Below are 13916 nucleotides of genomic sequence, written 5' to 3'. Positions count from 1 at the left end.
GTGTGTGTGTGTGTGTGTGTGTGTGTGTGTGAGTACTGGGTATACTGGCTGCGATGAACGTGCCATGCGTTGGGATGCCAGTGGCTATCTGTGGGTGTGCGTCTCTGTGGTTCTGTCAAGGCGTGGTTTCTATACCAGTGTGGGCAGGTGTCCCATTTTAGTTTTTGAAGAGGCGCGGTGGTTGTGGCGTGTCATGTGGGGACAGCAGAAACCCAGGCCTGTGGCTCCCAGGAGGTGCAGCGGAGCCAGCTGCAATGTGGCTGGGTTGTGGCGGAGGCCCTGGCTGGCCCACCTGTAGGTCCTGCTGCAGCAGGGGGCAGTAGGGGGAGGTGGGCAAGGGCCAGGGGGACCCAAAGATGGGGCAGGCAGGTAGCAAGACAGTGCAGTACCTTCAGACCCACTCTCAGCAAGTTGCCCCCAAGTTCAGCCCCCAGCTCCCGGCATCTGCCCCTGCAATCTCCCCTCTACGTCAGCACCTCCTCATTCCCACCTATAGCAGGTAGTGAGTTCAAGATCCTCCCACTCCTGTTTCCCTGGTGGAGGTTTGGAAAAATGGTCCTGGCAAGAGGAGGGGGCGACATGTTCATTACAGGAAATAAGCAGCACGATTGCATTCTGATAAATCAGCGCAGATTTCAGAGCAGCACGGGGGCTCGCGGGCTCCGCGGGCCGTGGAATCCAATATGATATGCTTCGGCCTGTCAGCTAATGGGCTGCTGCCGGGTGCCACGTGACCCAGCCTTCCCGGGGACGTTAAACGATGCTGAAAAGTGGCCCAGATTTATTTACTGGGACAGTGCGTGTTCCTGCCCGTGGGTGTGCGGAAATGACAAGTTATGAGAACAGGTGTTCAAGCAAGGCGGGAGGAGCCTGGGATTCCACGCTGGCGCAGGGCCAGGACAGGTGGTAGCCCTTGACCTCCCTCCTGGTCCTGCTGCTGGGTCTGCCCCGCTCTGGGTGGTCTCGTCCCACCCAGGTCACTCAGCTCCCTGACCTAGAGCGTCAGTTTCCCCATCCATCCATTCATTCATTCTTCTCTCTCTCACCTGTCATTCATTCATTCCAACACTCCCCCTACTGTGTGCAGAGCTGCCATGCAACTTCCCGAAGGACAGCCAGCTGCCCTGGGGGAGCTTCCGCCCGGCAGGGAGGTGATTGGCAATGGAACAGCTGCAGTGAGAAGTGCTGTTCACCTGCTGAAAGCCTCCTGAGCACATGCCCTTCCCCTCCAGAGCCACGGCCGGGCTGGAGCTGCCAGCCCTCCCGCGTGGACCCCTGCGCCTGCTCCCGGCCCACCCTTCTCCACCCAAATTGTAAGCTCTGTAATCTTTACAAACACAACCCTGATGATGTAGTCCGCTAAACACTTGCCAGCGGCAGGGAGGAAATCTGCACTGGGCCCTTCTCCTGCCAGCCTCACCCGGCCCTATGTCCCTCAGGGCTCCTTGGTTGAGCCCAGCCCGTCTTTGAGCAAGTATCCCTGGCCCTCCAGCTCCAGGCCTGCAGGGGCCACGTCTGGCTGTGCCCACACCACGGTAATGCCCGGGGCCTGGCATGGTGCTGGCACACGGAAGTGCTCAGCATTTATTGAATGGGTGAGCGGGTGAAACCTAAGCCCTGCGGGCTGAGCAGGTCAGAGGCTGGGGAGATGGGAGCAGCCAGGAGGCCCTGGGGGGCTGGCAGGGGCCTGGGCAGAGGCATAGACCCCACCACAGGAGCGGCCGGAGGGGCCAGCGGGGGCCAGGAATGGACTTGGTGTTGCTCCTCCAATCAACGGGAAGCCATGGAGGAGAGTGAAGCCGGGAGGACCTTCATCCAACTTAGATTTTTAAGGATCCCCAGGATGCGGGGGAAGGGCTGGCAGCAGTACAGAGACATGGAGGTGGGCAGAGCAGCCAGAGGTCCTGCAGGTGCCTGAGGGTGATGGTGGCCGAGATGGAGAGCTGGGGTCACACGCCCCATTTTAGGAGGCGTAGGTCAGTGAGGGCTGGCTGGCTCGGGGGCGGGAAGCTGATGTCGTGGGAGAAGGAGCTGCTCCGGGTCCTTCATCCCACCGGCCTGGGAGACCACGAAGGGTCCCTGGGGCCCCGAATCGCTGGGAGATCCCGAAGGCAGAGGCGTTGGGGATTAGGGGAGGGCAGAGAACCTGTTCTCTGAAAAGGCCTTAATTTGTAATCTAAAAAGAGCGGTAGACCTACTAACCAAAAGGCCCCCACTGCAGACTCGAGGGGCAGACTGTAATTACCTGGAAAGGGCAGGTCTGCAGCAGTTTTAAAAATTTGCACTTTGCAAAGTGTTTAATGGATATTTATATGAAGGAACAGCCTATTGGGTAAATGTGCAGCTTTAAATTAGGCAGGGGAGGCTGAGGAGATCGTGGACCTTCACCCCTCACCCCGCTGCCCACTGAGCCCGGCAGTCAGAAGGTGCCCTGGTTCAGTCACTCATTCGTTCATTCCACGCCCATTCCCTGAGTGCCTCCTCCGTGCCGCCCTGGCCGGGGTGGGGCCGGGAAGTGGGAGTGGGAGCACAGCCCTGCCTGGAGAGCACACCGTCAACAGACTCACCGTGAAGTGGGGTAAAGGGGAGCGAGCCGGCCTTGGAGAGCAGGGTGGGCCTTGCGGAGGAGGCGGCCACCCACAGGTCCACAGGGGTGAGTGCGTTAGGGGCAGAAGGACCGGGTGAAGCAGATGACAGAGCAAGGGGCGGTGGGGAGTGGCAGAGAGTTCCGGGAGTCCCAGGTGAGGTTTCTGGGAGCTCGGCAGGGCTGCCCCATATCTCCCCTCTAGGGGGCGCCTCCCAGGTCCTTATGGGTGGGTCACCGCCCTGTGCAGCGCTGCATGCGGTGCCCCTGTGGATGGGGGTGGGGGAAGCTGAGCCCCAAACGGGAAGGACCCCCCCAAACCAGGCAGGGAGGTGAGCTGGATGCTGGTGACGGGAAGCGACTTTGTATTTTTATGGGGGTGACACGATCGGCTTGGCATTTCAGAAAGGCCACGGTGACAGCCTGTGGAGAGTGTGGGCTGGAAGCAGAGAGACAGGTGGCTGCCGGAAAATGGCCCATGTAGAAACACGTATTTTGCAAAACTATGACAAAAGGCTAATTCTTTTCATCTGCAATGAGATGCTACAAATCAACAAGAAAAAGCCCAGTAGAGAAATGGGTGAAGCAAAGAGTCTCAACTGCATTCGTGATACAAGAAATGAAAATGAAACCCGTAATGAAATGCTGCCATGTTTTCATCCATCCACTGGGAAAACTCACATCCTGACGACACGCTGTGTCAGAGAGGATGGAGGAGCTGGCCCTCTCTCACATTGTTGGTGGGACTGAAAATTGGTCCAACCTCTTTGGAGGGCAATTCGGCAATACCGATTGTAATTTAAAATGCACGTACCCTTTGGCCTAGTAATTCCACTTCTAGGACACATACATGCGCGTAGAGGTGCATGTATGAGATCAGTCCATGCAACATTTTTGTAGTAACAGAAAATTGGAAACAATTGAAATGCATCAACTGGGGACCAGTTGAGTAAACCCCAATATTATACATAATTAGAGTACATCTTATCATGATATGCCATGATATCATTAAAAAACTGAGGCCCACCCACATGTATGTATCATGCAATAATGCCTAAGAAACAGTGTTATATGAAAAAAGCAGGGTGTAGGCCAGTATATAAAAAAGAGAAAAAGCAGATTACACGAGAATTATAAGAATTCTTGCACAGATTATGGGCAGACTGTCTCCGAAAGGGCACACAAAACCCAGAAACAATTGTTTCCTCTGGGGACAGAACTGGAGAACTGAGAGACAGGGATGAGAGGGAGATTACTTGTCATCGTAGACCTTTTCGTGTTGTTTTGACTTGTTTTCTATATTGGGACAAATACGAATTGTGGCGAAAACAATACTCCGCGTTCGCCAAGTCCCGTTTCACTTTTTTCCACTTGGTTGTGCGGAAGGGCGCCTATCCCATCACGCCAGCACCTCTGTCGGGCCGCAGGACGGTTCTGGCACGGGCGTGTGGGTGGAGGTGGAGTCTGCCCCTCCCTGAACCACACCCCGCCACCCTCCTGTCTTCTCATCTTGCCTGAGGCGACTGGGAGGCCACGGCTGGGAGAAGGAGCCCAGGCTGGAAGCCGCCCAGAGCCTGGTGGAGGAGTGTCCTCCCGAGAGCCGCTGGCCCCACGTCAGACTTTGCTGTGTTAAGCCACCGAGCCCCGGGCATTTATGTGTGATCTGTTCAGTGTAGCCAAACCTTGCCCGATTAAAATGCGGATACAACATAGAGCAGAATGCAATGTTTACAGGACTTTTAAAGCTGAAACATGAGGCTTCAAATAAGTGGCTGCTTGCAGCTGGCCTCTCGGGGCCACGCCCCGCAGACTTCTGACCTGTCAAGATCAAGGTCTGTTTTTACCCCAGTGCAGCTAGTGATGGACCCAGTGACCTACCGATGCTGGCTTTGGAAATAGCTCCGAGCAGATCTATTTCAGTGACGAATGAGGAGCTGTTGAGGGAGAATGCTCCAGCAGGTCCTGCCGTGGGGCCCGAGTGTCTGATGATCAGAGCCAAGTGAGAGATGGGCCCAGCGCTGGCCCCTGAGGGTTCCAACAACCATTCTCCTGGGAGAGAAGCCGGCCGGGGTGGACTGCATGTTTGCCTGCCCCAAATTCATCTCATGAAATCCCACCCCGCAATGTGATGGAATTAGGAGGTGGGGCCTTTGGGAAGTAATTAGGTCATGAGGGTGGAGCCTCATGAATAGGGACAGTGACCTTATTATGCAAGAGACCCCAGAGAGCTCTCGCACCCTCTTTCTACCATGCAAGGATACCACCGGTCTGCAGCCTGTAAGAGCGCTCACTGGAGCTCACCTGTGCTGGGACTGTGATTTCAGACCCCGGCCTCCAGAGCTGGGAGAAATACGTTTCTGTTGTTTATAAGTCACCCAGTCTGTGGTACCTTGTTATGGCAGCCCAAGCGGACTAAGACATCAATCTAATCTGGGGGAGCCCAGCTCCTCCCTGGGCCACGGTGCGAGCCAGCCCGGTGACTGACAGCGTGATGCGCACATCTGCCAGGTGGTACGGGGGTACGGTGGCTGGGGTGGTGGCAGGGGTCACGGCTGGGCTCAGGTGGCTGTGGGAAGATGCTGCCGTGGTCATGACCTTGGATGAATTACTTCTCCTAGGCTCCCAACTTTGTGAAACACTGGAATGTACCCCGCAAGTACACAATTGGAAATAATAATCATGATTGCATTTGAAGCCTTTTGCTTACACGCAAGCCCAGTATGTAAAACAGAGAACAGCTGAGCTGCTCCAAGCTCCGTGGAATCTAGATTTAAAACCCCTGGTGCCGAAGCTCCCTGGGCTCCCTGCCGCTGTGGATATTTGGTGAGGTGGCGGGCTGAGGGCTGGCCTGGCTTCTGCTCTCTCCTCTCATCAAACAGGGCCAAGCAGAGTCCCTCACCGAAGAGGCCTGAACTCCTGTCCCTAACCTGTGGACATTCAGGGTAAGACCCCCTCCCCCGCCCCGTTGGTGAAGTGGAGAGGGTGGCAGAGCGGCTGTGGAGTCAATCCTATACCAAGCCCATCTCGTCACAGCGGGAAACCGGAGCTGCCTGGGATAAAGACAGAGGTGGGGTCTCAGCCCTCAGGGCCCCTGGGGGGAGCGGCTGTGTGGAGGGGCTCCTCCAGCCCCGAAAGTCCCCATCCCATCCCCCGAACATGGGCCGGGCTGGGTGCACAAGGCCAAGGCGGTTCTAAGGTTCTAACCTCACGGGCTGTCACAGCTCCCACCCCTCGGCCCCCTCCCCTGCCCTCCCTCCAGCTGCGGGGGCAGGCAGACGCGGGTTTCTCCAGCGGGGAGTGGGGCGAAAGCTCCACAGCACTGCGGAGCCCTGACCTGTGACACGGGAGCCTGGGACACAAGGCCGGCACACAGTAGGAGCACGAGGAACGTGCAGAATGGAATGGTCCATAAACTGGCAAGTCCGAGGGGTCCAAAGGAGTGACAGGTGGGGAGGGTCTGCCTCAGTGGCCTCCCTGGCGGGGGGCTGTGTGAAATGAACGCTTCTCTGATGCCGATGGGGGGTGGGGATTTCCAGGGAGCTGGGGTCTCACTTTATTTTTAACTTGAGGCCATCTGCTTTTCACTTTCCACCAGGTGGTTCACAGTCTGGGAAATATTCAGAGCAGATATATGCGGCTCCCAAAGGGCCAAGGGGGAGGTGGTGCTGGGAGGGTGTGAGGGCCTCTGTTCCCAGGGACAGAGCCACCGGTTGTAGCAGCAGCACCAGGAATCGCCCCTTTGGTGCAGCTAGAACAGTTCCGTTCTCTGGGGAAGACACCCCGCCTCTAGCCTCCCCCGCGAGGGTGACACTTGCACGCACACCCACTTAGCCCAAGCAGTCTGCAGTGACTCCTGCACTCCCAGAGTCGCAAGGGGCCATTCTCTCTCCCAGGCAGGCGTTCCTGCCACTGTCCCTGACAGGTGGCCAGACTCTAGGGACAGGTCCCTCCCTCCCTAGGAAGACTGTCCCCAGCAGATCAAGGGTTGGAGGATTTTGCAAACTCCTCTCTCTAGCTCCCCCAGGACCTCACAGTTTCCTTGAGGCAATATTTAGCTTCCCAGGCAAACATTGACCATTAGGGGAGAAAACATTAAAACGTGTCCTCTTTTCACCAGTTGACCAAGCATTGTCCATCCCGGTGGATTTGCTGCCAAAAATTATCATGCAGAACAAACTGTCGATACTTTGTAGTCGTTTATACAATGAGGCTGTGTTTAGCAACATTCATCTTCGTTTTATTATTGCATTTTACGAAGTTACCAAGACAACTGAGGCCAAGTAACAGAACCTTGACTTTATGTGCCATGAAAATTTAATAAAGAATTTTTAAAGGCTTTTAAGAGGCAGGAGCTGCAGCCTCTTAAAGGCGGAGCTCAGTACAGAGCAGGGAGGACTTGGGGCCCCTGGGGGGCCTCTCACCAGACCCCCAGGAGCTTCCTGTCATGGGCATCAAGCTGGGCAGACCTGTCTTGTTCCCACACGTTGAGACCACTCCTTTTCTCAACAGACATGTATTAAGAGACTTCCCAGGTGCCAAGTCCCACACCAGGCTCTTTACATATATTAGGATGTGACCTCCTCTGTCCAGGCGAGGAACGGGGATCAGAGAGGTGAAGTCACTGGTCCACGGTCATTTAGCGAGAGGGTGACAGAGCAAAGTCCAGACCCCGGGCTGACCCCAAAGCTCTCGCTCTTCCCAGAATAGCTCAAGGCCCCCCCTGGGATTCTCTGCCCACCCCCGTTTCCCCCCAATTCTGTTGCAACAGGTTCTGAAGGGAAAATGTCCCTGCAGCCTGGGAGTGGAGTGAGTAGCAGACAATGTCCTCTGGCCTGGCCCACGGTCCTGGTTGGAATCATAGCGACGCCTTCCTGTTGGAGGAGCTGTTTCCCACGAGCCTCTTAGTGAGCAAGTTATGCTGCCCCAGGGCTGCAAACCGCCGCTTTCCCTCTGCTCTCTAAATAAGACTCAGAAACAAATTGCCAGGCGTGAGAAAAAATCGGTAATTTTGCCATTTTATACCAAAGCTCAGTGGTGCTTGGGACACGCATTTTTGTGTGTGTTCGTAAGCATTCTGCTGCGTGGTTTTTCTAGTTATATAAAAATCAAGACTTTTGGTTACTAGAGATGAAGGTAATTGAGTATGTGGACTAGTCTGCAGAGCTCCTTTGTCTTTGGGGACAGAAAAAAAATTTTGTTTTGTGTGAGAGAAATTCAATACCGTAGGGGAAAATGTCTCCCACATTCATCAAACCAAATAGGAGTTCGGTAAAAACATCAACGAAGGCGGGGGTGGGGGATGTTAGGTTAATTCGCACGGTGGGGACCTTACCCTCTGAGCGAGGAGGACAGCTCTCTCAGCCACGGGGACACCGTTTCCCCGACGGGAGAGCTCGTCATGTCTGAGCTTCAAGGGAAGCAGCTCAGACGCCGGCCGTCGCAAGCCCACTCGTCATTACATGGCCAAGGAGTACAGGACATGAGTCCCGAGACGACAGAAAAATGAAACCATTTTGGAGTGACACTGTGCCAATCACAAGGCAAATTCCCGGCGTCGGAGCAGTGGCAGGAACCATTTTTCAGCCTGCGAGTGTCTTTGACTATGTGAGGCCGAAGGCGAGGTGGGCAAGGCGGGAGGAACTGACTGTCTGGGCTCCATTTGTCTCGATGGGTAACGTTACTCAGCAGAGAGCTTTTACCTCCATCCCCTTTCGCTGTGCAGGAAGCCAGCGCCGGCCTGAAGACAGCAGGCGTGAGCTACACTTAGGTTCACAAAACACTCTCACGTTTACTGTGCCTTCCGTGATCTCGTCTTATGTTCCCAAAGATCAAGGGAGATGGGGCGTACCACCCCCGCTGTGTGGCTGCGGGACCTAGAGCCCCGGAGGGCACCCCCAGAGCCTTCCTGGGTGCTCAGCAGGGGAAGAGGGGGTCAGACCGCCCCAAGCCATATCCCCAGACCCCAGGTACGAGCCGAGCAAACTCCAGCCTCTGTGGGACGAGGGTGTCACGTCTGGACGGTGGGACGCTGCTGCGAGCGCTGGGGCACCGTGTGGAGCGGTCACCGAGCTGAGGAAGGAGCGTGGGATCTGGATCCTGGCTCTGCCTTCCACCAGCCTCGGTAAGTCACTCGACCCTCTGCGCGTCAGCTCCCCCGTCTGTGAAGACAGAGAGATGACGGTGCTCCTCCTGCACTGGGTCATCGGGGGGGACAGGCAAGAGGACAGCCGCTGCGGGTGGAGGTGTTTAGAGAATCGGCTTGGCAAGGTTTAGAAGCCCGTGACTCGTAAGCCGTCCTAGGCCAGGAGGAGAGCGAGTGCAACCACGCTGTCTCCTCGCCCGGGGTCTGCCAGAAGGTCCCATTATGTCAACAAGCACCAGCTGGGCCCCTGCCCTGTGTCCGAGGGGCCGACGTGGATCCAGCACACGCCTGACCCTGAAAGAACTCACAGCCAGGTGAGTGACCCCACGGGCAAGCATGACAGTAAAGGAACTTTCCAGGTTCTCAGAAGTATACGGAGGGAGCTGCTCATTCCTTTTGGGGATTGCCGTGGGAACATTCGAGCTGGACCTCGAAAGCTGTCTATTTGCCATTGGACAGAGGGAGATCATTCCAGGCAGAGGGGGCAGCAAGGCAAGGGTGGGGGCTCAGAGCAGGTCTGCGCCCTGCACCCCTCCTGCCGTGGCGGGAAATAGCACATCCTCTTCCTGTCTGAGGACAACGGATGCACAGAGCCCCCGGAACACGGGGTGGGTTTGGGGCACAGGGGTTACCGCAGAGCCTGACCTGAGGGGTGGGGGCCAGGCGTGGGTTTTGGGATGGAAGGAAAGGAAGGAACTCGAGGGGACTTGCTGACGGCCACTTTCAGTAGGAGTGGGTGTCAGTGCTATGGCTCGTCAGTGCTATGGTTCCCCCCAGGGCGACAGGGACGGAGGATGGGCTGGAGGGGTGAGAGGCGGGGAGGCAGGTGAAGCCCTGGCCAGAGATGGTGAGGGGAGAGGCTGGGGCTGCATCCTGAGGGCCCTGCTCATGGCTGATCCCACAGCAGAGCGCGGGAGACTTCGCTCTCCAGGGAGCTCCCTGGCTGTTTCCTCTGGGAGGAAGGAACCGTCTGCTTTTGCTAACACTTCAATTGCACTCTATAAAACGAGTGGCCAATTACCAAATTGGGTAAAGGCAGTGGGACTTCCTGTTGGGTACCAAAGAGGGGGGATGAGTCTCTTCTCACTCATCCCGACCATGAAGCGACCTCTAAATTCTTTCTGTGCAACAGCAAGAGTATTGGGGGAAGAAAGGCCCCATTTGTCACTACTGGCCTCTCATGAAATGGCAGGCTGGTTCCCCTAACACGCTCTGTGTCCTGCAGGGGTGTGGGGCTTACTCAGGGCCCTGTCTGCAGAGGAGGGGGCTCCCCCTAGGGCAGAGGGACACCACGCCTGCCTCTAGATGACAAGACGGGTGGGAGAGGACCTTCCCCACCATGAGAGCTGACACTCCCATATCACCCCAAACAATGTGGCTGGAATTCAACCTCTTGATATATACATATATTTTAAAATTCAGCATGCTTGGTTGGTTTTAGACCTGAAAGGTGCACTCCATTTTGGCCAGCGAATACTTTTGGAAGACCAAGAAATGGTGTCAAGTTGGAGCTTTGCTTAAAAGACTCTTTGCTGTTCCCGGCTGGCACGTGTGCCTGGACACAGTTCCTTGGGGCTTTCGCTGTGAGATCCATTTGTTCTGCCAAAAGGGGCTGGAAGAGCAGACCTGGGGGGCTGCAAACTTTGTTTCTCACCGTAGACCATTTAGGAACACTGATGGCTCTGCCATGCCACCAGATGTGACAGCGAGCAGAACCCTGTAGGACTCTGGACAGCCCCAGAGCAGGGCGGGCCTGCCGGGGGTCTGTTCTTGGAGCTGGATTCATGCTCACCCAGCGACATGCAGTCGACCGACAGACCTGGATCAAGTCCTGACTACGTGACCTCCCAGGCCTTGCTGTCTTCATCTGAAGATGAGAACGGCGTTAGGAAACTGCAAGGGGACTGGAGAATTGCGCGGATGACACCTCTAACATGCCCCCTTGTAGGAGGCACTCAAGGTATGTCATGATTCTCATCCTGCCCTTCCCGTCTTAGGCCACCTGTCTGCTTTCTGCTTGGGAAAATACAGTCATTACAAGTGTCTGCTGTCACCAAACAGCCCAGTGGGCTCTGCAGGGCTCGGTTCCAGGGCCCCTCTTAACCAGGGAAGGGCAGTGGCCGTGGGGCTCTGCCCACGCCCTGGCAGGGCAGGGGCACTGCGTGGCCGCCGCACAGGTTTACTCCCCCAGGGACTAGGCTTCTGGCAGGAAGGGGGGTTGGGCGAGGATTAGCAGAGGGGTCCCTGCTCTAAAATAGTTAGCCAAGAGGTGGAGCCATCTTGGAGTAACAGCCTTCTCTTTGGGTTTAAAAATACTCCGGGGAGGGCACATTCAAGCAACTCATTCAGACAGACACCTTTCAAGTCCTTTATTATGTGCCAGGCTCTGTGTTGGGCCTTGAGTCAATTGCTGTCACCAGTCTGCGTGAGGGAGACTTGGATCAGGAAACAGGACAGGAGGTTAGAAGGAAGGAAGGAGGAGACAGACGCTAACTTGTCTGAGACACACTTCGGCCTCCCACTACCCTCCCCTTCCCCTGCACTGAGGGCATTTCCGAGTCGTAGTGTGTGCCAGGCACTGCGCAAGTGCCTCAGAGACGTTCGTCCTTGTCACTCGGAGCATGATGATCAGCTCTTCCCTTCAAAGGGGACCCTCCGGGAAAGGGCCACATGGACCCCCAAACCCAGCAATGCTCTGGAGAGCTGGGCTTTGCAAGATCCTGTCCTCAGTGGGTCCTGGACCCTGCCTTGCCCGCGGCCATTTCCAAACTCAGATTCGGCTGCCTCTGAGGCCTTCCCTCTGGGGGGGGTGGATGCTGGGGACACAGATGGAGACGAGGAAAAAAATCTCCTGGAAAGGAGAATGTGGGTTCCCCCTCCCTGACACCAGGTCTAACACCAGAGCTTGGGACATGCTCACTCCTGCTTGCTGCTGTTCTCAGCCACGTCTTACTGCCTCCCTTCTGAAGCCCTCCCCTCTCACCTGGGGCTCCCAGCACAGTGCTGGGCACTCAGGGCCCCCCCGGCAGTGCTTGTTGTGGACTGGCTGGCCACATGGCCAGCACTCTACCTATGCAGGGGTCCACTCGGACCGTCTGGTCAGGGAGGCTGAAGATGAGATTTTTTTTTTTTTTTTTTTAGACTAGTCAAGTGCAGTAGTGAGAAGCGGGGGAAGTAGAACAAGGAGTTCAATCTGTAACTGTGAACAATCCAGTGAGATAACTCACTACCTTTGGACCAGCCTGGAGATGAGATTCTTGCTTTGAGGTCAAGGTCAAACAAAATCAAACAATAAGATCTCTGAGGCTTCTGCCAGCTCTGAGGCTCTAGGAGCCTTACTTAGTTACTTCTTAATTAATTATTTCTTAATTAATAACAAACCAAACATCGCAGCAACAGGCAAGCTAATGAAGTAAGTGAGGCTAATCTGTTAACTACATCCATGTAGCACATGATTGGGACAGGAGGTTTCGGACACCTGTGCGATATTTCCACTTCCTTTTCATGGAAAGGGTGGCAGGAAATAGACATGATGTTCTCAGGGGGCTTTAACCAGTAAGCTCTCGGGGGCCGCAACAGACCCAATGCTTGGCTTCCTCTGCCCAGCCCCAGGTTGGCACTGCTTGTGCCCCATGCCCCAAACAGCAGATTTGCCCCAGTCGGTGCTTCCCATGAGCCCAGAATAGAAGGTGCCATCTGTCACGGTTTAGATGTCATATGTCCACTGATGACTCGCAAACAGGGTGGATCACCGGAGGCGCCGGGAGGAGGGCAGGCGAGAACCAGGCAGCCCGGTGAAGCGCAGCTCAGCAGGACACGGACAGTTCACAGGAGCCCCAGCCGGGAAGCTCCGCGGCCAGCTGTTCCTCCACAGGCCGGAAGCCCGCGCTCTCTTCGGCCCTGAAGGGCGCTATCTTCTTCTGGGAGGGCGGAGTGGCCCTCAGGACAGAGTGCGTCGGGGACAGGCGAGCTTACTGGCATAGCCCATGCGGGGTAGCACGTCGCCTCCCGCCGGCTGGGCCGAGGCGGAGGGCTCCTGGGGGGTGCTGCTATGAGGAGATCGGACCCCCGATGGGCCGCTCCGGCCGCACACCAGGCGCTTCTCGTCCAGCAGGGACAGGTGGTATTCGCACAGGTCGATCAGCGAGGCCACCTGCTCGTGGAGTGGCAGTGTCTTGAACTTCCTCTGAGCCAGGAAAAAGAAAGCCTCCACGAACGCCTGCAGACACATCCCTGCGAACAGAGAGACCAGGTGAGGGGTGCGCACCAGCTGCCCTGGGAAGGCCTGACCCCGGTCCCAAGGCCATTAGCTGAGCTGGCCCTGCCCCTCGCCTCTGTGTCCGCTCTGCGAACTCACAGAGCGCCCGCCAGCCGTGACCAGATTCGATCCCCCGAACAGCCCTATCGAGTAGGTTCAATGAACTCTATTTCACTGTCTCAGAGAAGTGGAGTGGAAAGTGGTGGGGTTGGTATTTAAACATAGCCCAAAGCCTTATCCCTCAGCGCCATGAGCTCCCCAACTTTTATTAATATCAGGAGGGGACAAAGTCATTAAGATAAACCCAAACTGACAGCAACGTTCTGTATTGCGACAAAGGTATGGGTTACATGGGGGTGTGCCTTTGTCAAAGCCAAAATTGTACTTGACAGTTCATGCATTTTGCTGTGTGTAAATTTGACCTGGAAAAGTAAAATAAACTCACCCTCTTCTCTCTGGCCAAAATCCTGCGCTGGATCGTATGACCAGCAGTCCCCACTGGGCCCTGGAATGCTCTCCCCTGCTCTGCCTCGTAAGCTCCTGCTCGTCTTTGGGATCTGAGCTCAGAATGACGCGTTCAGTAAAACCCTCCCTGATCCCCAGAATAGATCTGGCCCCTGGCACAGGCTTCCTGCACTGTCTTTGTGGTGCCTGCTGCGGCTCGCTCAGCGGTTGTGCGGTCTCCGTTGTCCCTGCTGGACTGGGAGCCCCAGCTCCTCACTGCACCCCCCGGGCCAGGTACGCAGAAGGTGCTCAGTGTAGACGTGATGACCACATGAGTGAGTGAATGAATGAATGAATGGCTTGATGTTAGGCACTTTACAGACAGTGCCGCTAATCCTCACGATACCGTTGTGAGGTCAATATTAACATACCCCTCCTTACAGATGAGGAAACTGCCGCTCAGAGAGATCGAGTAACTTCCCTAAGGT

At 56.0% G+C, this 13916-nt stretch overlaps 1 protein-coding gene across 2 annotated transcripts in view; it reads right to left on the bottom strand.

The window, feature by feature from the left end:
• Positions 1–12023: 12023 nt before the first annotated feature.
• TTLL11 (tubulin tyrosine ligase-like family member 11) overlaps positions 12024–13916 on the bottom strand; it is a 237765-nt gene continuing 235872 nt past the window's right edge. Inside the window, exon 10 of one of the 2 annotated variants that reach the window (XM_012664401.1) lies at positions 12024–12959. In XM_012664401.1, coding sequence (XP_012519855.1) covers positions 12667–12959 — 293 coding nt within the window. In that variant the 3' untranslated portion in view covers positions 12024–12666. The remainder of the gene's footprint in view (positions 12960–13916) is intronic. The other variant, XM_012664400.1, reaches the window with a different exon arrangement.

This window comes from Propithecus coquereli, unplaced genomic scaffold (genome assembly GCF_000956105.1).
Source record: "Propithecus coquereli isolate 6110/MARCELLA unplaced genomic scaffold, Pcoq_1.0 Scaffold89, whole genome shotgun sequence".
In the NCBI taxonomy this organism is placed as follows: Eukaryota; Metazoa; Chordata; class Mammalia; order Primates; family Indriidae; genus Propithecus; species Propithecus coquereli.
This window is presented reverse-complemented; position numbering and strand designations above follow the sequence as displayed.